The sequence below is a fragment of the Oncorhynchus keta genome, chromosome 25, assembly GCF_023373465.1.
Source record: "Oncorhynchus keta strain PuntledgeMale-10-30-2019 chromosome 25, Oket_V2, whole genome shotgun sequence".
NCBI lineage: Eukaryota > Metazoa > Chordata > Actinopteri > Salmoniformes > Salmonidae > Oncorhynchus > Oncorhynchus keta.
Genome location: NC_068445.1, coordinates 40,418,278 through 40,446,061, shown reverse-complemented (window position 1 = coordinate 40,446,061; position 27,784 = coordinate 40,418,278). Strand labels below are relative to the sequence as shown.

Genomic DNA, 27,784 nt, shown 5'->3' with positions numbered 1-27,784 from the left:
ATGGTCACACAGCAGCAACAATGCCATGGTCACACAGCAGCAACAATGCTTGACATAGGAAGCGATCACAGTCAGCCAAGCACACAGTAGCCAGACACAAAGAAAATGCAACCTTTTTTTGGTCCCAGGACTGTTTGTGCTGTTTTGCCAAGGAGTAACAGGGACAAGGCGACACAAACAGATCTGGGATCAGTCTAGCATCGTTCGTCTTATTGGCCGAAAGAGCTCCTGGAGGTTGAACAGCTGTTTAATCTGCTCTGTCTGCATGGATTATCTCCTGGAGGTTGAACAGCTGTTTAATCTGCTCTGTCTGCATGGAGTGTCTCCTCAGCAGTGTCTGCTTTGACTTCATATCTCTGGGGGTGGCAGGAGCACAGGGGACAAGAGGCTTTGATCCCAGCCCTGCAACACCCCCGTTCAGATTCAGTGCCTTGGTGCTTCCACTCAGGCTGGGGCAGGTTGAGGTGGGGCTGACCCCGATGTCGGGTATGGGTGCGTGGGGGTTGAGAGGGGGCAGGTACCCCGGACGGGTGTGGGAGATGTGATCCAGGAGCAGGGCCCCCGAGCCTCTCCTCTCCAGGTTTGCAGGACCTCTTCTCTGGGCAGCACTCTCCAGGGACTCCCGGGAGCCCGACAGTGTGGAGGATCTACTACTGACCAGTTTACGCTTCTCAGTTCCCCCTACAACACCCCTGGAGGAGTCTCCATTCTCTGGGTGGCTGCTGTGGCTGCCAAACTGGGGAAGCTGGGAGTCAGAGCTGTAATGGTCTATGCCAATGTTGCGGCGGCGAACCACATTCCTCAGGCTGGACACAGCCAGGTTGGGAAGGCAACCGTCTGGAGAGGTTTTGTTTACGGGGAGGACAGGCTCATGGGTGCCACAGGGGTAGCCTCCATAGCTTCCTCCGTCCCCCCGGTGCAGGAGGTTTGGGTGGGAATAAGCTGCAGCACTGTCGTAAGACATCTTCCTACTAAGGCCTCCTCTTCCTCCTACCCCGCCACCTCCGTCACTCTCAACCACCTGAAAGAGAAAAACATATACAAATTAATTATTATACAGGCACATGAGAAGTTATTAATTTGATTATTATCATGACCTGCTCCAGCAGCCCCGTGGCATCCTTGGGGTCGATACTTTGGTGGCGGGCGACGATCGGATGTGCCCCGGGCCCCACCCTTCCGGACCCAGAGAGGACCAGGCTGTTGACCCGGAAGGAGAGCTCTTCCTCTGGGGTGATGTCCAGCAGCTCCTCGGTCAGGCTGGAGGAAGAAGAAGAAAACACACGTACATATTAGTTTGGAGAGGCTGGACCAATGGGAAGCTACTCGTGTAGTTCCCTGTGAGCAGTTTAGGGGCTAAAGCTCCTTGCTCAAGGGCAGGAGATAGTATCTAGGACACTGATGCCACCAACCCTCCTGTTGCCGATCTACTCCTGACCAGATTTTCTTCCCTGACAGACATAGGATTCAAACTGGTAACCCTCCAGTTGCCGATCTACTCCTGACCAGATTTTCTTCCCTGACAGACATAGGATTCAAACTGGTAACCCTCCAGTTGCCGACCCACTCTGGACCAGATTTTCTTTCCTGACAGATATAGGATTCAAACAGGTAACCTCCAGTTGCTGGCGCACTTCTCTAACCTAGTCTAGGCGTCCTACCTGGAGGCCTTGTTCTGCTGCAGCCAGGGCTCAGAGTGGAGCCGCTGGGGATGGAACAGCTTCACCACCCCAGGACCGGGGCCTCGAAACAGGTTAGGGTCCCTGGTCGGGGAGCCCGGCTGAGAAGAACCAGAACCAGCAGAACCAGAGATGTTTGTTCCACCACCCTGGTGGTGGTGCTCCCTGAGGCCCAGGAGGGGGCTCCCTGGCTGGGGTGAGGCAGTGGCTGAGGTGCCCTGTGGAGGGGTGCGGAGCTGGATCTCTGAGGGGGACATGAGGCAGGCTGCGGAGCCAGGGGTGAAATGCAGGCGCTCCTCCAGGTCGGGAGGCGGGGGTACGTTCAGGTACTGCTTGGTCATCTGGCGTCCTGACGGCAGCTTGTCCGTGGTGATGATGATGACCTGTAATAAAGGCCATCAGATGTTTTAAAAAAAATCCAAAGCCACTTCTAGTAGAGGGTGCAAATCGGTGGCCCCAGCAAAGGGTTGCGAAACTTTCCCAAAATTCCCAGAAGTTCTGGTTGGAAGATTCCAGGAATCAGAAGGAGATCAGCAGGAAACCTCAAACCAGGATTTCTGGGGAAGTTACCAGAATTTTGCAACCCTTCCAAGCGAAATCAAACCCAAATCCTTACCTCCTTGCCCTTGGCCTTGCAGGCATCCAGTAGGACTCTCAGGGCCTCGTTGTCCCCTGCGTTGACGGCATAGACCAGTGCAGAGAAGCCAGAGTGGTCGTCCAGGCTGGGGTCAGCTCCACTCCCCAGCAGTAGAGAGAGGACCTCTGCCCCCGCCTGTTCCAAACAGGCATGCATCAAGGCCGTCTTACCGGTCTTGTCCTGGATATTTGGGTCAGCTCCGCTCTCCAGCAGATACCTGTTGATGTAATGTTGATCAATACCTTGCGGAAACACCTGAAGAGGAGGTACAGGGTCTTATGGACACTACGGCAGGCCATTGGTGGCCAAGATTATTCATTAAGGGACCTTTTTGGTGCAGGATTTTGCTCCAGCCATCGCACCTGATTTAACTAATTATCCAATCATAGTCTTCAATACAAACTGTGTTAAGTCAGGTGTGTAACTATTTTGGCTGTTTAACTGTATGTAGTAAAAGTCTGCACTGGCCCATTTGGACAATCCTGCTCTGCTGAGCGGTGTTCCTACTTCGTTAACGTACCGAACCATCTTGTGTTTGGGCACGCTTTGTGCGTCCGTGTGGCGCGTCCTGCACGCCACCATCAGGGGCGTCTCGCCGCGCTCGTTGCTCTCGTTGATGTAAGCACCTCCCTCCAGCAGCAGGCGTGTCAGACGCAGTCGGCTCAGGAACACTGCCTTGAGCAGAGAATTCCCGTCCGTACGCACCAACATCGCGTCTTCCATGACAGCAGGGTTAAAGGTGAAAGGTCACGCTAATGCAGGTACCTGTACTGTTTCTTATAAGGTCATCTGTAATTTATGTATATACGATTTGTTCAAGGCCCTGTGGGAATACAAATACAAATGGACAGGTCACTAAATAATCCAGACAAGAGTATTTGAGCACAAGATAACCCAGGTCTAAACCTGACGCTGATTTGAAAGAGAGACAGAAGGCCCCAGAGGAGCAGAGTTGCCCAACCTTAGTGCCTTTTGATGTATTGACACTGCCTTGGACAACACAGGATGTATTGATACTGCCTTGGACAACACAGGATGTATTGACACTGCCTTGGACAACACAGGATGTATTGACACTGCCTTGGACAACACAGGATGTATTGACACTGCCTTGGACAACACAGGATGTATTGATACTGCCTTGGACAACACAGGATGTATTGATACTGCCTTGGACAACACAGGATGTATTGACACTGCCTTGGACAACACAGGATGTATTGCCACTGCCTTGGACAACACAGGATGTATTGGCACTGCCTTGGACAACACAGGATGTATTGATACTGCCTTGGACAACACAGGATGTATTGACACTGCCTTGGACAACACAGGATGTATTGAGACTGCCTTGGACAACACAGGATGTATTGAGACTGCCTAGGACAACACAGGATGTATTGATACTGCCTTGGACAACACAGGATGTATTGATACTGCCTTGGACAACACAGGATGTATTGAGACTGCCTTGGACAACACAGGATGTATTGACACTGCCTTGGACAACACAGGATGTATTGACACTGCCTTGGACAACACAGGATGTATTGACACTGCCTTGGACAACACAGGATGTATTGATACTGCCTTGGACAACACAGGATGTATTGAGACTGCCTTGGACAACACAGGATGTATTGACACTGCCTTGGACAACACAGGATGTATTGATACTGCCTTGGACAACACAGGATGTATTGAGACTGCCTTGGACAACACAGGATGTATTGAGACTGCCTTGGACAACACAGGATGTATTGAGACTGCCTTGGACAACACAGGATGTATTGACACTGCCTTGGACAACACAGGATGTATTGATACTGCCTTGGACAACACAGAATGTATTGACACTGCCTTGGACAACACAGGATGTATTGATACTGCCTTGGACCACTCATGATGTATTGACACTGCCTAGGACAACACAGGATGTATTGATACTGCCTTGGACAACACAGGATGTATTGATACTGCCTTGGACAACACAGGATGTATTGAGACTGCCTTGGACAACACAGGATGTATTGAGACTGCCTTGGACAACACAGGATGTATTGAGACTGCCTTGGACAACACAGGATGTATTGATACTGCCTTGGACAACACATGATGTATTGACACTGCCTTGGACAACACAGGATGTATTGATACTGCCTTGGACAACACAGGATGTATTGATACTGCCTTGGACAACACAGGATGTATTGACACTGCCTAGAACAACACAGCATGTATTGACACTGCCTTGGACCACTCATGATGTCCTGCTCACCTACAGTCTCTCCTCTTTATTGTCAAAACCTCTGATGGCTGTGTTTCTAGACACTATTAACCATGAGGTTCTCATCACAAAACTGTTCAAGTTCAATGTTTCCCCCTAAGCCATCAGATGGATGAAGTCATACCTTGAAGGAAAAACCCAGTGTGTCAGAGTGATCAATGAGCCGTCTCCTACTCTCAGCTATGATGTGGGCGTGCCCCAAGGGTCAGTATTGGGGCCCTTCCTGTTCAGCCTGTACATTAATGATCTGCCTTCTGTCTGTACTGGGTCTGAAGTTCAAATGTATGCAGATGATACAGTGATATATGTGCAAAGAGCAAACAACAATCTGCACAAGAACTCACTACTGTAATGGTCCAGGTTACAAAGTGGCTCAGTGACTCGTGTTTGCATCTCAATGTGAAGAAAAAAACTGTCTGCATGTTCTTCACAAAGAGGGCAACTGATGCTACTGACTGAGACAGATGTCTGTGTGTCCGGGGAGAAGCTCCAGGTGGTATCTGATGCTACTGACTGAGACAGATGTCTGTGTGTCCGGGGAGAAGCTCCAGGTGGTATCTGATGCTACTGACTGAGACAGATGTCTGTGTGTCCGGGGAGAAGCTCCAGGTGGTATCTGATGCTACTGACTGAGACAGATGTCTGTGTGTCCGGGGAGAAGCTCCAGGTGGTATCTGATGCTACTGACTGAGACAGATGTCTGTGTGTCCGGGGAGAAGCTCCAGGTGGTATCTGATGCTACTGACTGAGACAGATGTCTGTGTGTCCGGGGAGAAGCTCCAGGTGGTATCTGATGCTACTGACTGAGACAGATGTCTGTGTGTCCGGGGAGAAGCTCCAGGTGGTATCTGATGCTACTGACTGAGACAGATGTCTGTGTGTCCGGGGAGAAGCTCCAGGTGGTATCTGATGCTACTGACTGAGACAGATGTCTGTGTGTCCGGGGAGAAGCTCCAGGTGGTATCTGATGCTACTGACTGAGACAGATGTCTGTGTGTCCGGGGAGAAGCTCCAGGTGGTATCTGATGCTACTGACTGAGACAGATGTCTGTGTGTCCGGGGAGAAGCTCCAGGTGGTATCTGATGCTACTGACTGAGACAGATGTCTGTGTGTTCGGGGAGAAGCTCCAGGTGGTATTTGATTTGAAGTACCATGGCATTATACTTGATTCCAACAATTTAAAAAAAAGGTGATAAAGATAACTCAAATGACCAAATTCAACCTGGCTAATTTCCGATTCATATAGAATTGTTTGACTACATACTATATGCTCCTAGAGTGACTATATGTTCTTAGAGTGACTATATGTTCTTAGAGTGACTATATGTTCTTAGAGTGACTATATGTTCCTAGAGTGACTATATGTTCTTAGAGTGACTATATGTTCCTAGAGTGACTATATGTTCTTAGAGTGACTATATGTTCCTAGAGTGACTATATGTTCCTAGAGTGACTATATGTTCTTAGAGTGACTATATGCTCCTAGAGTGACTATATGTTCTTAGAGTGACTATATGTTCTTAGAGTGACTATATGTTCCTAGAGTGACTATATGTTCTTAGAGTGACTATATGTTCCTAGAGTGACTATATGTTCCTAGAGTGACTATATGTTCTTAGAGTGACTATATGTTCCTAGAGTGACTATATGTTCCTAGAGTGACTATATGTTCCTAGAGTGACTATATGTTCCTAGAGTGACTATATGTTCCTAGAGTGACTATATGTTCCTAGAGTGACTATATGAAATACAGTTTTATATCTTTATGTTTGAAGCCTGAAATGTGGCAAAAGGTCGCAAAGTTCAAGAGGGCCGAATACTTTCGCAAGGCACTGTATATGCTCCTAGAGTGACTATATGACGTTATGCAACACTGAAGCTCCTAGAGTGACTATATATTCCTAGAGTGACTATATGTTCCTAGAGTGACTATATGCTCCTAGAGTGACTATATGACGTTATGCAACACTGAAGCTCCTAGAGTGACTATATGCTCCTAGAGTGACTACAGTGCCTTGCGAAAGTATTCGGCCCCCTTGAACTTTGTGACCTTTTGCCACATTTCAGGCTTCAAACATAAAGATATAAAACTGTATTTTTTTGTGAAGAATCAACAACAAGTGGGACACAATCATGAAGTGGAACGACATTTATTGGATATTTCAAACTTTTTTAACATCAAAAACTGAAAAATTTGGCGTGAAAAATTAGTCAGACCCCTTAAGTTAATACTTTGTAGAGTGACTATATGCTCCTAGAGTGACTATATGCTTCTAGAGTGACTATATGTTCCTAGAGTGACTATATGTTCCTAGAGTGACTATATGCTCCTAGAGTGACTATATGACGTTATGCAACACTAATGTTCTTAGAGTGACTATATGTTCCTAGAGTGACTATATGCTCCTAGAGTGACTATATGCTCCTAGAGTGACTATATGTTCCTAGAGTGACTATATGTTCCTAGAGTGACTATATGTTCCTAGAGTGACTATATGTTCCTAGAGTGACTATATGTTCCTAGAGTGACTATATGTTCCTAGAGTGACTATATGCTCCTAGAGTGACTACAGTGCCTTGCGAAAGTATTCGGCCCCCTTGAACTTTGTGACCTTTTGCCACATTTCAGGCTTCAAACATAAAGATATAAAACTGTATTTTTTTGTGAAGAATCAACAACAAGTGGGACACAATCATGAAGTGGAACTACATTTATTGGATATTTCAAACTTTTTTAACATATCAAAAACTGAAAAATTTGGCGTGAAAAATTAGTCAGACCCCTTAAGTTAATACTTTGTAGAGTGACTATATGCTCCTAGAGTGACTATATGCTCCTAGAGTGACTATATGTTCCTAGAGTGACTATATGTTCCTAGAGTGACTATATGTTCCTAGAGTGACTATATGTTCCTAGAGTGACTATATGCTCCTAGAGCAGGGGTGTCAAACTCATTTCGCATCGTGGGCCACATACGGCCTAGGGAGATGTCAAGTGGGCCGGACCATTAAAATTATACCATACTCTGCTATAAATAACCAAAATATCATGTCTTTCCTTTGTTTTGGTGTAAAGAAGCACAAGAACATTAGGAAAATATTGAAATTTAATGAACTATCCTTTTACAAAACATTTCATGAAACACCTCATATTTCCTTACAAATATTTATTTATATAATTCCAACACCGGTTTTCCTTTTTCTCCATGAACTGTCCGATTTCCTCTCGTAGATCAAAGAAATGCCTCAGCACAGCGCCTCGGCTTAACCATCTCACTTCAGTGTGGTATGGCAGGCTGTGGGTAATGTTGCTGTCGCTAGTTTGTCAAACTGACGATGGTTCAGACCTCTGGACCGGATGAAATTTACAGTGCGAACAACCACCTCCATGACGTGGTCCATTTTCAGCGACTTGCAACACAATGCCTCCTGGTGCAAAATACAGTGAAATGTCCAGAAACGATCTCCTCCATTAAGGGCTTGTACTTTGTCTTTGAACTTTGTCGCGACACCTGCTTTCTTTCCGACCATGGATGGCGCGCCGTCTGTAGCCAGGCTGACAGCGCGGGACCAGTCCACTCCAACTCTGTCCAATGCAGCAACGACAGAGCCGAAAATGTCCTCGGCTGTTGTGGTGTCCATCATTGGCACCAACTCAAGAAACTCTTCAGTAACAGTCAATGTCTCATCAACTCCTCGAATAAATATGGCCAGTTGGGCCACGTCTGTGATGTCAGTGCTCTCGTCAATTGCCACGGAAAATGCAATAAATGACTTGACTCTCTGTTTCAATTGACTGTCTAAATCTGCCGATAGTTCCGAAATCCTCTCTGCTATAGTATTCCTCGTCAGGCTAATATTGGCAAAAGCTTGTCGCTTCTCGGGACATACAAGTTCAGCCGCCTTCATCATGCATCGTTTAACAAAGTCACCGTCGGAATACGGCTTCGATGCTAATGCTATTTCGCTAGCAATTAGGTAGCTGGCTTTTACCGCTGCTTCACTGACTTCTCGGCTCTGGATGAAAGTTGACTGCTGTTTCCTCAGACCCGCCAGCAATTCGTTAATCTTATCTCTTCTCAGTTGTCCTTGCAAGCCGTCATATTTTTCGCTGTGATGAGTCTCGTAGTGGCGTCGAATATTATATTCCTTCAATACCGAAACTTGTTGCAAACACACCAAGCACAAAGGTTTTCCGTGCATCTCTGTAAATAAATAGGACGTGGTCCATTTTTCTTTGAAAATTCTACACTCCTTATCTACTTTTCTCCGTTTGGATAACGACATTTTGGCTAATGAGGGTGTAGCGGAGAGGTAGAGACCAAGGTATTAACAACGTCGTAACAAGCAGCAGATGGCGCATTGATACCGTCTGCTGTTTTCAGTCTGTCTCAGTGATGCGGCTTGTCTTCTACTCTGATGGAAAGAGTGCGCCCCTTAGCGGATAATCCATGAATTGCAGCGAATTAAAAATATTAATTCCATGTCTTTTATGCATTTTTTCCACTTTCAAATTATCCTGCGGGCCTGATCGAACCTCCTTGGGGGCCGGTTCCGGCCCGCGGGCCGTATGTTTGACACCCCTGATATAGTCACTCTAGGAACATATAGTCACTCTAGGAACATATAGTCACTCTAGGAGCATATAGTCACTCTAGGAACATATAGTCACTCTAGGAACATATAGTCACTCTAGGAACATATAGTCACTCTAGGAACATATAGTCACTCTAGGAACATATAGTCACTCTAGGAGCATATAGTCACTCTAGGAACATATAGTCACTCTAGGAACATATAGTCACTCTAGGAACATATAGTCACTCTAGGAACATATAGTCACTCTAGGAACATATAGTCACTCTAGGAACATATAGTCACTCTAGGAACATATAGTCACTCTAGGAGCATATAGTCACTCTAGGAGCATATAGTCACTCTAGGAACATATAGTCACTCTAAGAACATTAGTGTTGCATACCGTCATATAGTCACTCTAGGAGCATATAGTCACTCTAGGAACATATAGTCACTCTAGGAACATATAGTCACTCTAGGAGCATATAGTCACTCTAGGAACATATAGTCACTCTAGGAACATATAGTCACTCTAGGAGCATATAGTCACTCTAGGAACATATAGTCACTCTAGGAGCATATAGTCACTCTAGGAACATATAGTCACTCTAGGAACATATAGTCACTCTAGGAACATATAGTCACTCTAGGAGCATATAGTCACTCTAGGAACATATAGTCACTCTAGGAACATATAGTCACTCTAGGAACATATAGTCACTCTAGGAACATATAGTCACTCTAGGAACATATAGTCACTCTAGGAACATATAGTCACTCTAGGAACATATAGTCACTCTAGGAGCATATAGTCACTCTAGGAGCATATAGTCACTCTAGGAACATATAGTCACTCTAAGAACATTAGTGTTGCATACCGTCATATAGTCACTCTAGGAACATATAGTCACTCTAGGAACATATAGTCACTCTAGGAACATATAGTCACTCTAGGAGCATATAGTCACTCTAGGAGCATATAGTCACTCTAGGAACATATAGTCACTCTAAGAACATTAGTGTTGCATACCGTCATATAGTCACTCTAGGAGCATATAGTCACTCTAGGAACATATAGTCACTCTAGGAACATATAGTCACTCTAGGAGCTTCAGTGTTGCATAACGTCATATAGTCACTCTAGGACAGGGGTGTCAAACATACGGCCCGCGGGCCGGAACCGGCCCCCAAGGAGGTTCGATCAGGCCTGCAGGATAATTTGAAAGTGGAAAAAATGCATAAAAGACATGGAATTAATATTTTTAATTCGCTGCAATTCATGGATTATCCGCTAAGGGGCGCACTCTTTCCATCAGAGTAGAAGACAAGCCGCATCACTGAGACAGACTGAAAACAGCAGACGGTATCAATGCGCCATCTGCTGCTTGTTACGACGTTGTTAATACCTTGGTCTCTACCTCTCCGCTACACCCTCATTAGCCAAAATGTCGTTATCCAAACGGAGAAAAGTAGATAAGGAGTGTAGAATTTTCAAAGAAAAATGGACCACGTCCTATTTATTTACAGAGATGCACGGAAAACCTTTGTGCTTGGTGTGTTTGCAACAAGTTTCGGTATTGAAGGAATATAATATTCGACGCCACTACGAGACTCATCACAGCGAAAAATATGACGGCTTGCAAGGACAACTGAGAAGAGATAAGATTAACGAATTGCTGGCGGGTCTGAGGAAACAGCAGTCAACTTTCATCCAGAGCCGAGAAGTCAGTGAAGCAGCGGTAAAAAGCCAGCTACCTAATTGCTAGCGAAATAGCATTAGCATCGAAGCCGTATTCCGACGGTGACTTTGTTAAACGATGCATGATGAAGGCGGCTGAACTTGTATGTCCCGAGAAGCGACAAGCTTTTGCCAATATTAGCCTGACGAGGAATACTATAGCAGAGAGGATTTCGGAACTATCGGCAGATTTAGACAGTCAATTGAAACAGAGAGTCAAGTCATTTATTGCATTTTCCGTGGCAATTGACGAGCACTGACATCACAGACGTGGCCCAACTGGCCATATTTATTCGAGGAGTTGATGAGACATTGACTGTTACTGAAGAGTTTCTTGAGTTGGTGCCAATGATGGACACCACAACAGCCGAGGACATTTTCGGCTCTGTCGTTGCTGCATTGGACAGAGTTGGAGTGGACTGGTCCGCGCTGTCAGCCTGGCTACAGACGGCGCGCCATCCATGGTCGGAAAGAAAGCAGGTGTCGCGACAAAGTTCAAAGACAAAGTACAAGCCCTTAATGGAGGAGATCGTTTCTGGACATTTCACTGTATTTTGCACCAGGAGGCATTGTGTTGCAAGTCGCTGAAAATGGACCACGTCATGGAGGTGGTTGTTCGCACTGTAAATTTCATCCGGTCCAGAGGTCTGAACCATCGTCAGTTTGACAAACTAGCGACAGCAACATTACCCACAGCCTGCCATACCACACTGAAGTGAGATGGTTAAGCCGAGGCGCTGTGCTGAGGCATTTCTTTGATCTACGAGAGGAAATCGGACAGTTCATGGAGAAAAAGGAAAACCGGTGTTGGAATTATATAAATAAATATTTGTAAGGAAATATGAGGTGTTTCATGAAATGTTTTGTAAAAGGATAGTTCATTAAATTTCAATATTTTCCTAATGTTCTTGTGCTTCTTTACACCAAAACAAAGGAAAGACATGATATTTTGGTTATTTATAGCAGAGTATGGTATAATTTTAATGGTCCGGCCCACTTGACATCTCCCTAGGCCGTATGTGGCCCACGATGCGAAATGAGTTTGACACCCCTGGACTATATGCTCCTAGAGTGACTATATGTTCCTAGAGTGACTATATGTTCCTAGAGTGACTATATGCTCCTAGAGTGACTATATGCTCCTAGAGTGACTATATGCTCCTAGAGTGACTATATGCTCCTAGAGTGACTATATGTTCCTAGAGTGACTATATGTTCCTAGAGTGACTATATGCTCCTAGAGTGACTATATGTTCCTAGAGTGACTATATGCTCCTAGAGTGACTATATGTTCCTAGAGTGACTATATGTTCCTAGAGTGACTATATGCTCCTAGAGTGACTATATGTTCCTAGAGTGACTATATGTTCCTAGAGTGACTATATGCTCCTAGAGTGACTATATGCTCCTAGAGTGACTATATGTTCCTAGAGTGACTATATGTTCCTAGAGTGACTATATGTTCCTAGAGTGACTATATGTTCCTAGAGTGACTATATGTTCCTAGAGTGACTATATGTTCCTAGAGTGACTATATGCTCCTAGAGTGACTATATGACGTTATGCAACACTGAAGCTCCTAGAGTGACTATATGTTCCTAGAGTGACTATATGTTCCTAGAGTGACTATATGCTCCTAGAGTGACTATATGACGGTATGCAACACTAATGTTCTTAGAGTGACTATATGTTCCTAGAGTGACTATATGCTCCTAGAGTGACTATATGCTCCTAGAGTGACTATATGTTCCTAGAGTGACTATATGTTCCTAGAGTGACTATATGTTCCTAGAGTGACTATATGACGGTATGCAACACTAATGTTCTTAGAGTGACTATATGTTCCTAGAGTGACTATATGCTCCTAGAGTGACTATATGCTCCTAGAGTGACTATATGTTCCTAGAGTGACTATATGTTCCTAGAGTGACTATATGTTCCTAGAGTGACTATATGTTCCTAGAGTGACTATATGTTCCTAGAGTGACTATATGTTCCTAGAGTGACTATATGCTCCTAGAGTGACTATATGTTCCTAGAGTGACTATATGTTCCTAGAGTGACTATATGTTCCTAGAGTGACTATATGTTCCTAGAGTGACTATATGTTCCTAGAGTGACTATATGCTCCTAGAGTGACTATATGTTCCTAGAGTGACTATATGTTCCTAGAGTGACTATATGCTCCTAGAGTGACTATATGTTCCTAGAGTGACTATATGTTCCTAGAGTGACTATATGCTCCTAGAGTGACTATATGACGGTATGCAACACTAATGTTCTTAGAGTGACTATATGTTCCTAGAGTGACTATATGCTCCTAGAGTGACTATATGCTTCTAGAGTGACTATATGTTCCTAGAGTGACTATATGTTCCTAGAGTGACTATATGTTCCTAGAGTGACTATATGTTCCTAGAGTGACTATATGTTCCTAGAGTGACTATATGCTCCTAGAGTGACTATATGCTCCTAGAGTGACTATATGTTCCTAGAGTGACTATATGTTCCTAGAGTGACTATATGTTCCTAGAGTGACTATATGTTCCTAGAGTGACTATATGTTCCTAGAGTGACTATATGTTCCTAGAGTGACTATATGCTCCTAGAGTGACTATATGTTCCTAGAGTGACTATATGTTCCTAGAGTGACTATATGTTCCTAGAGTGACTATATGCTCCTAGAGTGACTATATGTTCCTAGAGTGACTATATGCTCCTAGAGTGACTATATGTTCCTAGAGTGACTATATGTTCCTAGAGTGACTATATGCTCCTAGAGTGACTATATGTTCCTAGAGTGACTATATGTTCCTAGAGTGACTATATGCTCCTAGAGTGACTATATGCTCCTAGAGTGACTATATGCTCCTAGAGTGACTATATGCTCCTAGAGTGACTATATGCTCCTAGAGTGACTATATGTTCCTAGAGTGACTATATGCTCCTAGAGTGACTATATGTTCCTAGAGTGACTATATGCTCCTAGAGTGACTATATGTTCCTAGAGTGACTATATGTTCCTAGAGTGACTATATGCTCCTAGAGTGACTATATGTTCCTAGAGTGACTATATGTTCCTAGAGTGACTATATGCTCCTAGAGTGACTATATGTTCCTAGAGTTACTATATGCTCCTAGAGTGACTATATGTTCCTAGAGTGACTATATGTTCCTAGAATGACTATATGTTCCTAGAGTGACTATATGTTCCTAGAGTGAGTATATGTTCCTAGAGTGACTATATGTTCCTAGAGTGACTATATGCTCCTAGAGTGACTATATGTTCCTAGAGTGACTATATGCTCCTAGAGTGACTATATGTTCCTAGAATGACTATATGTTCCTAGAGTGACTATATGCTCCTAGAGTGACTATATGACGTCATGCAACACTGAAGCTCCTAGAATGACTATATGTTCCTAGAGTGACTATATGCTCCTAGAGTGACTATATGTTCCTAGAGTGACTATATGTTCCTAGAGTGACTATATGTTCCTAGAGTGACTATATGTTCCTAGAGTGACTATATGTTCCTAGAGTGACTATATGTTCCTAGAGTGACTATATGCTCCTAGAGTGACTATATGTTCCTAGAGTGACTATATGTTCCTAGAGTGACTATATGTTCCTAGAGTGACTATATGTTCCTAGAGTGACTATATGTTCCTAGAGTGACTATATGCTCCTAGAGTGACTATATGTTCCTAGAGTGACTATATGCTCCTAGAGTGACTATATGTTCCTAGAGTGACTATATGTTCCTAGAGTGACTATATGCTCCTAGAGTGACTATATGCTCCTAGAGTGACTATATGTTCCTAGAGTGACTATATGTTCCTAGAGTGACTATATGCTCCTAGAGTGACTATATGCTCCTAGAGTGACTATATGTTCCTAGAGTGACTATATGCTCCTAGAGTGACTATATGTTCCTAGAGTGACTATATGCTCCTAGAGTGACTATATGACGTCATGCAACACTGAAGCTCCTAGAATGACTATATGTTCCTAGAGTGACTATATGCTCCTAGAGTGACTATATGTTCCTAGAGTGACTATATGTTCCTAGAGTGACTATATGCTCCTAGAGTGACTATATGTTCCTAGAGTAACTATATGTTCCTAGAGTGACTATATGTTCCTAGAGTGACTATATGATGTTATGCAACACTGAAGCTCCTAGAGTGACTATATGCTTCTAGAGTGACTATATGTTCCTAGAGTGACTATATGTTCCTAGAGTGACTATATGCTCCTAGAGTGACTATATGTTCCTAGAGTGACTATATGTTCCTAGAGTGACTATATGCTCCTAGAGTGACTATATGTTCCTAGAGTGACTATATGTTCCTAGAGTGACTATATGTTCCTAGAGTGACTATATGTTCCTAGAGTGACTATATGTTCCTAGAGTGACTATATGTTCCTAGAGTGACTATATGCTCCTAGAGTGACTATATGTTCCTAGAGTGACTATATGTTCCTAGAGTGACTATATGTTCCTAGAGTGACTATATGTTCCTAGAGTGACTATATGTTCCTAGAGTGACTATATGTTCCTAGAGTGACTATATGCTCCTAGAGTGACTATATGTTCCTAGAGTGACTATATGTTCCTAGAGTGACTATATGCTCCTAGAGTGACTATATGTTCCTAGAGTGACTATATGCTCCTAGAGTGACTATATGTTCCTAGAGTGACTATATGTTCCTAGAGTGACTATATGCTCCTAGAGTGACTATATGCTCCTAGAGTGACTATATGTTCCTAGAGTGACTATATGCTCCTAGAGTGACTATATGTTCCTAGAGTGACTATATGTTCCTAGAGTGACTATATGTTCCTAGAGTGACTATATGCTCCTAGAGTGACTATATGTTCCTAGAGTGACTATATGCTCCTAGAGTGACTATATGTTCCTAGAGTGACTATATGTTCCTAGAGTGACTATATGCTCCTAGAGTGACTATATGTTCCTAGAGTAACTATATGTTCCTAGAGTGACTATATGTTCCTAGAGTGACTATATGATGTTATGCAACACTGAAGCTCCTAGAGTGACTATATGCTTCTAGAGTGACTATATGTTCCTAGAGTGACTATATGTTCCTAGAGTGACTATATGTTCCTAGAGTGACTATATGTTCCTAGAGTGACTATATGTTCCTAGAGTGACTATATGCTCCTAGAGTGACTATATGCTCCTAGAGTGACTATATGTAGCTCAGTTGGTAGAGCATGGCGCTTGTAACGCCAGGGTAGTGGGTTCGATTCCCGGGACCACCCATACGTAGAATGTATGCACACATGACTGTAAGTCGCTTTGGATAAAAGCGTCTGCTAAATGGCATATATTATTATTATTATTATTATATGCTCCTAGAGTGACTATATGCTCCTAGAGTGACTATATGTTCCTAGAGTGACTATATGCTCCTAGAGTGACTATATGTTCCTAGAGTGACTATATGTTCCTAGAGTGACTATATGTTCCTAGAGTGACTATATGCTCCTAGAGTGACTATATGTTCCTAGAGTGACTATATGCTCCTAGAGTGACTATATGTTCCTAGAGTGACTATATGTTCCTAGAGTGACTATATGCTCCTAGAGTGACTATATGCTCCTAGAGTGACTATATGTTCCTAGAGTGACTATATGTTCCTAGAGTGACTATATGCTCCTAGAGTGACTATATGTTCCTAGAGTGACTATATGCTCCTAGAGTGACTATATGTTCCTAGAGTGACTATATGTTCCTAGAGTGACTATATGACGTTATGCAACACTGAAGCTCCTAGAATGACTATATGTTCCTAGAGTGACTATATGCTCCTAGAGTGACTATATGTTCCTAGAATGACTATATGTTCCTAGAGTGACTATATGCTCCTAGAGTGACTATATGTTCCTAGAATGACTATATGTTCCTAGAGTGACTATATGCTCCTAGAGTGACTATATGTTCCTAGAGTGACTATATGTTCCTAGAGTGACTATATGCTCCTAGAGTGACTATATGTTCCTAGAGTGACTATATGATGTTATGCAACACTGAAGCTCCTAGAGTGACTATATGCTTCTAGAGTGACTATATGTTCCTAGAGTGACTATATGTTCCTAGAGTGACTATATGCTCCTAGAGTGACTATATGTTCCTAGAATGACTATATGTTCCTAGAGTGAGTATATGTTCCTAGAGTGACTATATGTTCCTAGAGTGACTATATGTTCCTAGAGTGACTATATGTTCCTAGAGTGAGTATATGTTCCTAGAGTGACTATATGATGTTATGCAACACTGAAGCTCCTAGAATGACTATATGTTCCTAGAGTGACTATATGTTCCTAGAGTGACTATATGTTCCTAGAATGACTATATGTTCCTAGAGTGAGTATATGTTCCTAGAGTGACTATATGATGTTATGCAACACTGAAGCTCCTAGAGTGACTATATGCTTCTAGAGTGACTATATGTTCCTAGAGTGACTATATGTTCCTAGAGTGACTATATGTTCCTAGAATGACTATATGTTCCTAGAGTGACTATATGTTCCTAGAGTGACTATATGTTCCTAGAATGACTATATGTTCCTAGAGTGACTATATGCTCCTAGAGTGACTATATGTTCCTAGAATGACTATATGTTCCTAGAGTAACTATATGTTCCTAGAATGACTATATGTTCCTAGAGTGACTATATGTTCCTAGAGTGACTATATGCTCCTAGAGTGACTATATGTTCCTAGAATGACTATATGATCCTAGAGTGACTATATGCTCCTAGAGTGACTATATGACGTCATGCAACACTGAAGCTCCTAGAATGACTATATGTTCCTAGAGTGACTATATGTTCCTAGAGTGACTATATGTTCCTAGAATGACTATATGATCCTAGAGTGACTATATGCTCCTAGAGTGACTATATGTTCCTAGAGTGACTATATGTTCCTAGAGTGACTATATGCTCCTAGAGTGACTATATGTTCCTAGAATGACTATATGTTCCTAGAGTGACTATATGCTCCTAGAGTGACTATATGTTCCTAGAATGACTATATGTTCCTAGAGTGACTATATGCTCCTAGAGTGACTATATGTTCCTAGAGTGACTATATGTTCCTAGAGTGACTATATGCTCCTAGAGTGACTATATGTTCCTAGAGTGACTATATGCTCCTAGAGTGACTATATGACGTTATGCAACACTGAAACTCCTAGTGTAACTACAGTTGAAGTTGGAAGTTTACTTACACTTAGGTCAGAGTCATTATAACTCATTTTTCAACCACTCCACAAATGTCTTGTTAATTAACAAACTATAGTTTTGGCAAGTCGGTTCGGACATCTACTTTGAGCATGACAGATTATTTCACTTATAATTCACTGTATCACAATTCCAGTGGGTCAGAAGTTTACATACACTTCGTTGACTGTGCCTTTAAACAGCTTGGAAAATTCCAGACAATTATGTCATGGCTTTGGAAGCTTCTGATAGGCTAATTGACATCATTTGAGTCAATTGGAGTTGTACCTGTGGATGTATTTCAAGGCCTACCTTCAAACCCAGTGCCTTTGCTTGACATCATGGGAAAATCTAAAGAAATCAGCCAAGACCTCAGAAAAAAAACTGTAGACCTCCACAAGTCTGGTTCATCCTCGGGAGCAATTTCCAAATGCCTGAAGGTACCACGTTCATCTGTACCACCAATAGTATGCAAGTATAAACACCGTGGGACCACGCAGCCATCATACTGCTCAGGAAGGAGATGCGTTCTGTCTCCTAAAGATGAACGTACTTTGGTGCGAAAAGTGCAAATCAATCCCAGAACAACAGCAAAGGACCTTGAGAAGATGCTGGAGGAAACGGTTACAAAAGTATCTATATCCAAAGTAAAAACGAGTCCTATATTGACATAACCTGAAATGCCACTCAGCAAGGAAGAAGCCACTGCTCCAAAATCCGCCATAAAAAAGCCAGACTACGGTTTGCAACTGCACATGGGGACAAAGATCATACTTTTTGGAGAAATGTCCTCTGGTCTGATGAAACAAAAATAGAACTGTTTGGCCATAATGACCATTGATATGTTTGGAAGAAAAAGGGGGAGGCTTGCAAGCCGAAGAACACCATCCCATCCGTGAAGCACGGGGGTGGCAGCATCATGTTGTGGGGGTGCTTTGCTGCAGGAGGGACTGGTGTACTTCACAAAATAGATGGCATCATGAGGCAGGACAATTATGTGGATATATTGAAGCAACATCTCAAGACATCAGTCAGGAAGTTAAAGTTTTGTCGCAATGGGTCTTCCAAATGGACATTGATCCCAAGTATACTCCAAAGTTGTGGCAAAATGGCTTAAGGACAACAAAGTCAAGGCATTGGAGTGGCCATCACAAAGCCCTGACCTCAATCCTATAGAACATTTGTGGACAGAACTGAAAAAGCGTGTGCGAGCAAGGAGGCCTACAAACCTGACTCAGTTACACCAGCTCTGTCAGGAGAAATGGGCCATAATTCACCCAATTTATTGTGGGAAGCTTGTGGAAGTCTACCCAAAACATTTGACCCAAGTTAAACAATTTAAAGGCAATGCTACCAAATACTAATTGAGTGTATGTAAACTTCTGACCCACTGGGAATGTGATGAAAGAAATTAAAGCTTAAATAAATCATTCTCTCTACTATTATTCTGACATTTCACATTCTTAAAATAAATTGGTGATCCTAACTGACCTTACACAGGGAATTTTTACTAGGATTACATGTCAGGAATTGTGAAAAACTGAGTTTAAATGTATTTGTCTAAGGTGTATGTAAACCTACGACAAACAACTGAAAATGACGGTATGCAACACAAACTCATTGTCTGCTTGGCCTTGTGTTTCTGTTGCTACCATAGCAACTGACTTTTAGAGCGCGAGAGAGAGAATACGTGTGTGTTTGTGTGTGTATTCATCATCGCAGTGTGTGTGTGTTTGATCATTTCAACAGGTAAGATGTACGTGGATGGATGGATAAAAAAATATGCTCCATTCAGCTGCCTTTTGTATTGAAGTAGAGGGGTTAGTGTCTGCCAACTACCGTAACCGAGTGACTGAGGAAACATGGGAACCAACAGGTCACGAAGTCTGTGACACGAAGCCAACATGTCAGCTCTGAGGACCAAGGATACTATTGTTGTAGGACTTAAAGGGCTATCAAATCAAATCAAATTGTATTTGTCACATGCGCCGAATACAACAGAATACAACCTAACAGTAAAATGCTTATTTATAAGCCCTTAAACCAACAATGCTTTAAGAAGTTTTAAGAAAAAAAAAAAATTATAATAATGAAAGAGCAGCATTAAAATAACAATAGCGAGACTATATACAGGGGGGTACCAGTACAGAGTCAATGTGTGGGGGCGCTGGGTAGTCGATGTAATTGAGGTAATATGTACATGTAGGTAGAGTTATTCAAGTGACTATGCATAGATAACAACAGAGTAGCAGCAGTGTAAAAGAGGGGTCTGGGTAGCCCTTTGATTAGCTGTTCAGGAGTCTTATGGCTTAGGGGGTAGAAGCTGTTAAGAAGCCTCTTGGACCTAGACTCCGGTACCGCTTGCTGTGCGGTAGCAGAGAGAACAGTCTTTGACTAGGGTGGCTGGAGTCTTTGACAATTTTTAGGGCCTTCCTCTGACACTGACTGGTATCGATGTCCTGGATTGCAGGAAGCTTGGCCCCAGTGATGTACTGGGCTGTACGCACTACCCTCTGAGATGCCTAGCAGTCGGAGGCCGAGCAGTTGCCATACCAGGCAGTGATGCAACCAGTGATGCAACCAGTCAGGATGCTCTCTATGGTGAAGCTGTAGAACCTTTTTGAGAATCTGAGGCCCCATGACAAATCTTTTCAGTCTCCTGAGGGGGTATAGGCGTTGTCGTGCCCTCTTCCTGACTGTCTTGGTGTGTTTGGACCATTCTAGTTTGTTGGTGATGTGGACACCAAGGAACTTGAAGCTCTCAACCTGCTCCACTACAGCCCCGTCCATGAGAACGGGGGCGTGCTCGGTCCTCCTTTTCCTGTAGTCCACAATCATCTCCTTTGTCTTGATCACATTGAGGGAGAAGTTGTTGTCCTGGCACCACATGGCCAGATCTCTGACCTCCTCCCTCCTTCCTTCCTTTCATTTCATGCAATGTCAGGTGATTTGAGAAACCAATTTAGGCCAATAATTATTCTGTATCATAAACTGGGTAGTTAGGGTCCTAGGTGCTGACTGATTGGCTGAAACAGCATTCCAGCCGTCTGTACAGTATATCTGACATTATACCCCAGGTATGACACAATGCAATGTGTAAATATTATTGTGCTGAAAACATCTCTGTTGTATCACAACTGTTTTGCCAGATGCGTTCTACATCTGTTGTACAACTTGTGTGTGTATTTGGCCAGAGTGTGGCTGCATGTGTTTGCAGACAGCAGGAAGTGTGAGCTCTACAGTCAGGATCCATACCAAATGGCACCCTATTCCCATAGTGCACTACTTTAGACCAGAGCCCTATCTAGGGAATATGGTGCCATAGGCCTGTGGTCTAAAGTAGTGCACTATATAGGTAATATGGTGCCATAGGCCTCTGGTCTAAAGTAGTGCACTATGTAGGGAATATGGTGCCATAGGCCTCTGGTCTAAAGTAGTGCACTACACTGAGCATACAAAACATTAGGAACATCTGCTCTTTGCATGACATAGATTGACCAGGTGAATCCAGCTGAAAGCTACGATCCCTTATGGGCGAATGAGGGTGAATGAGCAAAACAAAATATTTAAGTGCCTTTGAACGGGGTATGGTAGTAGGTGCCAGGTGCACTGTTTTCAGTGTGTCAAGAACTACAATGCTGCAGGGTTTTTCATGAGCAAGTTTCCTGTGTGTATCAAGAATGGTCCACAACACAAAGGACATCCAGCCAACTTGACCACAACTGTGGGAAGCATTGGAGTCAACATGGACCAGCATTACTGTGGAACGCTTTCGACACCTTGTAGAGTCCATGTCCTGACGAATTGAGGCTGTCCTGAGGGCAAAGGGGGTTGCAAGTCAATAGTAGGAAGGTGTTCCTAATGTTTTGTACACTCAGTCTATATAGGGAATAGGGTGCGGACGCACCCTGAGAGGCAAGCAGGGCTGGTGACGAGGGCTCTCTCTGTAGGGTGGCATTTAAACCTCTTTAAGCGCTTTGCTTTGAGAGCCGGTCCTGGCCTTCAAACTGCCTGAGTACAGAGAGAATGCATGATGACAGCCAACTCAGTGGCAGCCAGGAGAATACAGGAACCATTTCAAACCGTTTGGGCTGGAGAGTGAGTGGGGAACACATCTCGCCGGCAACAAAAGAAAAGAGAAGAAGAATAGTCATTATGTCATTAATGTCAGAAAGACTGTGACGAGCCTGTGAGGTTTTGTTGTTCCGTTTGACAGAGAAACAGAGCCTTCGACGACATGGACGACATTTTCATTTTGGAAATTGAGTCGAATGATCTGACCTAAATCATCCATTAGGGATGAGAATTTATAAGAAAAGTTAACAAATCTTGTAGAGAAAATGTTATAAAATCAGATGTGTCATGTTATATTTTGAAAAATATTCTCTATCAAAATGACATCAAGTTTCTGCAATGTCCTTTAAAGTACATTGTAATGAATTTCCTTGAAAATGTAGATAAGCTTTTTCCCCCCAATGTTTTCTGTTGATATCAGGATATATTATATATATTTAGAATCAGTCAAGGAGATGGAAAGTCTGAGTATATCTATGTTTTGTTTTGTGTTGTGTTGTGTGTGTCTGAGCATGTCTGTGCTGTGTGTGTCTGAGTATATCTATGTTTTGTGTGTGTTGTGTGTCTGAGCATGTCTGTGCTGTGTGTGTCTATGTTGTGTGTGTGTGTCTGAGCATGTCTGTGCTGTGTGTTATGTGTATCTGAGATTTTTATTTAATTTTTTAATTCACCTTTATTTAACCAGGTAGGCTAGTTGAGAACAAGTTCTCATTTGCAACTGCGACCTGGTCAAGATAAAGCATAGCAGTGTGAACAGACAACACAGAGTTACACATGGAGTAAACAATTAACAAGTCAATAACACAGTAGAAAAAAAGAGAGTCTATATACATTGTGTGCAAAAGGCATGAGGAGGTAGACGAATAATTACAATTTTGCAGATTAACACTGGAGTGATAAATGATCAGATGGTCATGTACAGGTAGAGATATTGGTGTGCAAAAGAGCAGAAAAGTAAATGAATATAAACAGTATGGGGATAAGGTAGGTAAAGTTGGGTGGGCTATTTACCGATAGACTATGTACAGCTGCAGCGATCGGTTAGCTGCTCAGATAGCAGATGTTTGAATTTGGTGAGGGAGCGATTTTTGCAATTCGTTCCAGTCACAGGCAGCAGAGAACTGGAACGAAAGGCAGCCAAATGAGGTGTTGGCTTTAGGGATGATCAGTGAGATACACCAGCTGGAGCGCGTGCTACGGGTGGGTGTTGCCATCGTGACCAGTGAACTGAGATAAGGCAGAGCTTTATCTAGCATGGACTTGTAGATGACCTGGAGCCAGTGGGTCTGACGACGAATATGTAGCGAGGGCCAGCCGACTAGAGCATACAGGTCGCAGTGGTGGGTGGTATAAGGTGCTTTAGTAACAAAACGGATGGCACTGTGATAAACTGCATCCAGTTTGCTGAGTAGAGTATTGGAAGCTATTTTGTAGATGACATCGCCAAAGTCGAGGATCGGTAGGATAGTCAGTTTTACTAGGGTAAGTTTGGCAGCGTGAGTGAAGGAGGCTTTGTTGCGGAATAGAAAGATGTTTTATATGAGTCTGGAAGGAGAGTTTACAGTCTAGCCAGACACCTAGGTACTTATAGATGTCCACATATTCTAGGTCGGAACCATCCAGGGTGGTGATGCTAGTCGGGCATGCGGGTGCAGGCAGCGAACGGTTGAAAAGCATGCATTTGGTTTTACTAGCGTTTAAGAGCAGTTGGAGGCCACGGAAGGAGTGTTGTATGGCATTGAAGCTCGTTTGGAGGTTAGATAGCAGTGTCCAAGTACGGGCCGGAAGTATACAGAATGGTGTCGTCTGCGTAGAGGTGGATCAGGGAATCGCCCGCAGCAAGAGCAACATCATTGATATATACAGAGAAAAGAGTCGGCCCGAGAATTGAACCCTGTGGCACCCCCATAGAGACTGCCAGAGGACCGGACAGCATGCCCTCCGATTTGACACACTGAACTCTGTCTGAAAAGTAGTTGGTGAACCAGGCAAGGCAGTCATCAGAAAAACCGAGGCTACTGAGTCTGCCAATAAGAATATGGTGATTGACAGAGTTGAAAGCCTTGGCAAGGTCGATGAAGACGGCTGCACAGTACTGTCTTTTATCGATGACGGTTATGATATCGTTTTGTACCTTGAGCGTGGCTGAGGTGCACCTGTGACCGGCTCGGAAACCAGATTGCACAGTGGAGGAGGTACGGTGGGATTCGAGATGGTCAGTGACCTGTTTGTTGACTTGGCTTTCGAAGACCTTAGATAGGCAGGGCAGGATGGATATAGGTCTGTAACAGTTTGGGTCCAGGGTGTCTCCCCCTTTGAAGAGGGGGATGACTGCGGCAGCTTTCCAATCCTTGCGAGGTCAAATCCACCATTTATCATACCCGGCTGGATGTGATATTTAGAAGTGATATTTCAACGTGCAGTTTTCAGAGTGTAAGGCAGGCTGACCTCATTCTACTCAACCCCCCTCACAGACACACACACGCGTTTCTGCGTCATTACAGCAGGGCAACGGTGTCACAGTCAGACAAATGTGGCTGGTTCTTACTGTGTGTTTATAGACAATACAAATATTACATTTTTTTAAAAGCACTCTGCATGAGTCAACTGAACCCTGGGAGGGGGGGGGGGGTGGTCTCCTTTCTAGATGGAGCAGGGTTGAGATAATGTTGTAGGTTACCATACTCTGAGTAAGATTACTTTTGTAAAGGCTTTTTAATTAGGTGATTAACCATCAATTGAACATTTAGAGATACGTTATACATCATTGAAATATTTGAATTAACTGTCATAGTTTGTTGGTTAAAGTTACTGTGCTGCTGTGTGTTACTGTGTTACTGTGTGTGTGTGTCTCAGTTAGATGAACAAATAGGGAACATTGGTTCTTTAATATGCCTCAATACATCTACTATTAAATCATTTGAAGTAAATGTTTTTTCTACCCCACAATTCAATTCCCCCTCGTTCAAAAGACTGATAGCAAGTGGGGATGTGTGTGTGTGTGTGTGTGTGTGTTTGCTTACCTGTGTGTGTGTGTTTGCTTACCTGTGTGTGTGTGTGTGTTTTTGCAGGGTATTTTTTCTTTTGCACATAGGAACGTGGTTATTGTAAACAATATTTTCCATAATAATAATAATAATATATTTTCCATAACAACCAGGGACTCGAGTAGAAGGCAAACTGACCGTGGTTAGGAGCTGAAGTACCATGTCTACAATTGACTTACTGTATATATCAGTAATGGTGACTACAGTAATACTTAGAGAAGTGCCAATATCTTGCACTCAGATGTCCCAGGAATGGATGTACACCCTTCAGCGTAAGGAACTATTAGTGCACAAAAAACCAGACATGTACAGAATTGAAAGGCAATAAACCTCGCATAGTCTAGTCTAAGTGGCACTGTAGTGAAAACTGCAAACCGTTATCTTTCACTCGTTGACACAGATAGTACTATTTCACATTAATATTTTCTGTCAAAATGAACATTTCTCCCACCTCCTCCTCATCCATCTATGTATGTCTTGTCCAGTTAGAAGTATTTTACTACATTTCTTTGTTTGTTCAGTATTAAAGTGTTGAGGTCAATTCAGGAAGTACACTGACATTTCCCGAAATCTAATTCTCTTCAATGCTTTTCAATTTGGAAAATGTCAAATTCGAATTTTGGTTTACTTTACGGTTAGAATTTAAATGGAATTGGCCATAACCCTCTTCGGTATAATTCTGTTTGTTTTGAATACTCACATGTATTCACAGCCTCAGCACATGTATTCACAGCCTCAGCACATGTATTCACAGCCTCATCACATGTATTCACAGCCTCATCACATGTATTCACAGCCTCATCACATGTATTCACAGCCTCATCACATGTATTCACAGCATCACATGTATTCACAGCATATACATGTATTCACAGCATATACATGTATTCACACAGCATCACATGTATTCACAGCATATACATGTATTCACACAGCATCACATGTATTCACACAGCATCACATGTATTCACAGCCTCATCACATGTATTCACAGCATATACATGTATTCACACAGCATCAAATGTATTCACACAGCATCACATGTATTCACACAGCATCACATGTATTCACACAGCATCACATGTATTCACAGCATTACCATAAGTTGTTTCAATGAAGGGACTCACCATTAGTTGTATGGCCCTGTTTCCATAAAATGACATTTGATTCTCTTGCTATACCCCTCAAATCACCTGGGATTCTCTTGCTATACCCCTCAAATCACCTGGGATTCTCTTGCCTGTTGTTATACATCCTACTTGAACAGTTGACAATGCACCAAAAGATGCCCACCGAGGAACAAAACTACCGAGGAACAAAGAGACAAGGAGAGTGATAGATAGAAGTGTGATCTATGAGTGAGAGATCCTTTGAGTGAGAGAAAGGAGGAGGAATAGAGTGGAGAGGGAGAGGCGGAGAGCAGGTGTGACCATTCTGATGGCTAGCTGGGGAAGAGAAAGATAACCCTGCCACTTTAAAGAGAGAGACAGAGAGAGGGAGGGAGGGGGGGAGGAGAGACAGAGGAGAGAGACAGAGAGAGGGAGGAGAGAGACAGAGAGAGCGAGAGAGGAGAGAGAGACAGAGAGAGAGGGAGGGAGGAGAGAGAGAGACAGAGAGAGGAGAGAGACAAAGAGAGGAAGGGATGAGAGAGACAAAGAGAGGAAGGGATGAGAGAGACAGAGAGGGAGGAAGGAGAGAGAGACAGAGAGGGAGGAAGGAGAGAGAGACAGAGAGAAGAGAGAGAGCAACAGAGGGAGAGAGAGAGAGACAGACACATAGAGAGAGAGAGAGAGAGAGAGACAGACACAGAGAGAGAGAGAGACAGACACAGAGAGAGAGAGAGACAGACACAGAGAGAGAGAGAGACAGACACAGAGAGAGAGAGAGAGAGAGAGAGAGAGAGAGAGAGAGAGAGAGAGGGAGGAGAAAAAGAGATAGAGGGAGGAGAGACAGAAAGAGCAACAGAGGGAGGAGACAGAGCAACAGAGGGAGGAGACAGAGCAACAGAGGGAGGAGAGACAGACACAGAGAGAGGGAGGAGAGAATGAGTGTGACGGATTGAGAGAATACAGCAAGGAGATTGGAGAGGAGAATGTTGATAGTAGGAGCATTAATAGTGAGGAGACTGAAGAGGAGAATGTTGACAGTAGGAGGAGCATTAATAGTGAGGAGACTGAAGAGGAGAATGTTGACAGCAGGAGGAGCATTAATAGTGAGGAGACTGAAGAGGAGAATGTTGACAGCAGGAGCATTAATAGTGAGGAGACCGAAGAGGAGAATGTTGACAGCAGGAGGAGCATTAATAGTGAGGAGACTGAAGAGGAGAATGTTGACAGCAGGAGGAGCATTAATAGTGAGGAGACTGAAGAGGAGAATGTTGACAGTAGGAGGAGCATTAATAGTGAGGAGACTGAAGAGGAGAATGTTGACAGCAGGAGGAGCATTAATAGTGAGGAGACTGAAGAGGAGAATGTTGACAGCAGGAGGA

General features: G+C 43.3%; 1 protein-coding gene across 2 annotated transcripts; it reads right to left on the bottom strand.

The window, feature by feature from the left end:
• Window positions 1-247: 247 nt before the first annotated feature.
• Window positions 248-27,197, bottom strand: ankrd34bb (ankyrin repeat domain 34Bb). 2 transcript variants are annotated; one of them, XM_052479406.1, is made up of 6 exons: window positions 26,424-27,197; window positions 2,837-3,139; window positions 2,296-2,533; window positions 1,662-2,062; window positions 1,098-1,260; window positions 248-1,021 (listed from the first exon to the last, which is right to left on the bottom strand). In XM_052479406.1, exons 2-6 carry the CDS (start codon window positions 3,037-3,039, stop codon window positions 248-250), a joined length of 1,779 nt encoding a protein of 592 aa, XP_052335366.1. In that variant the 5' UTR covers window positions 3,040-3,139; window positions 26,424-27,197. The 2 variants fall into 2 exon arrangements, with proteins under 2 accessions (XP_052335366.1, XP_052335367.1); XM_052479407.1 differs by lacking the exon at window positions 2,837-3,139.
• Between the last annotated feature and the right edge of the window lie 587 nt (window positions 27,198-27,784).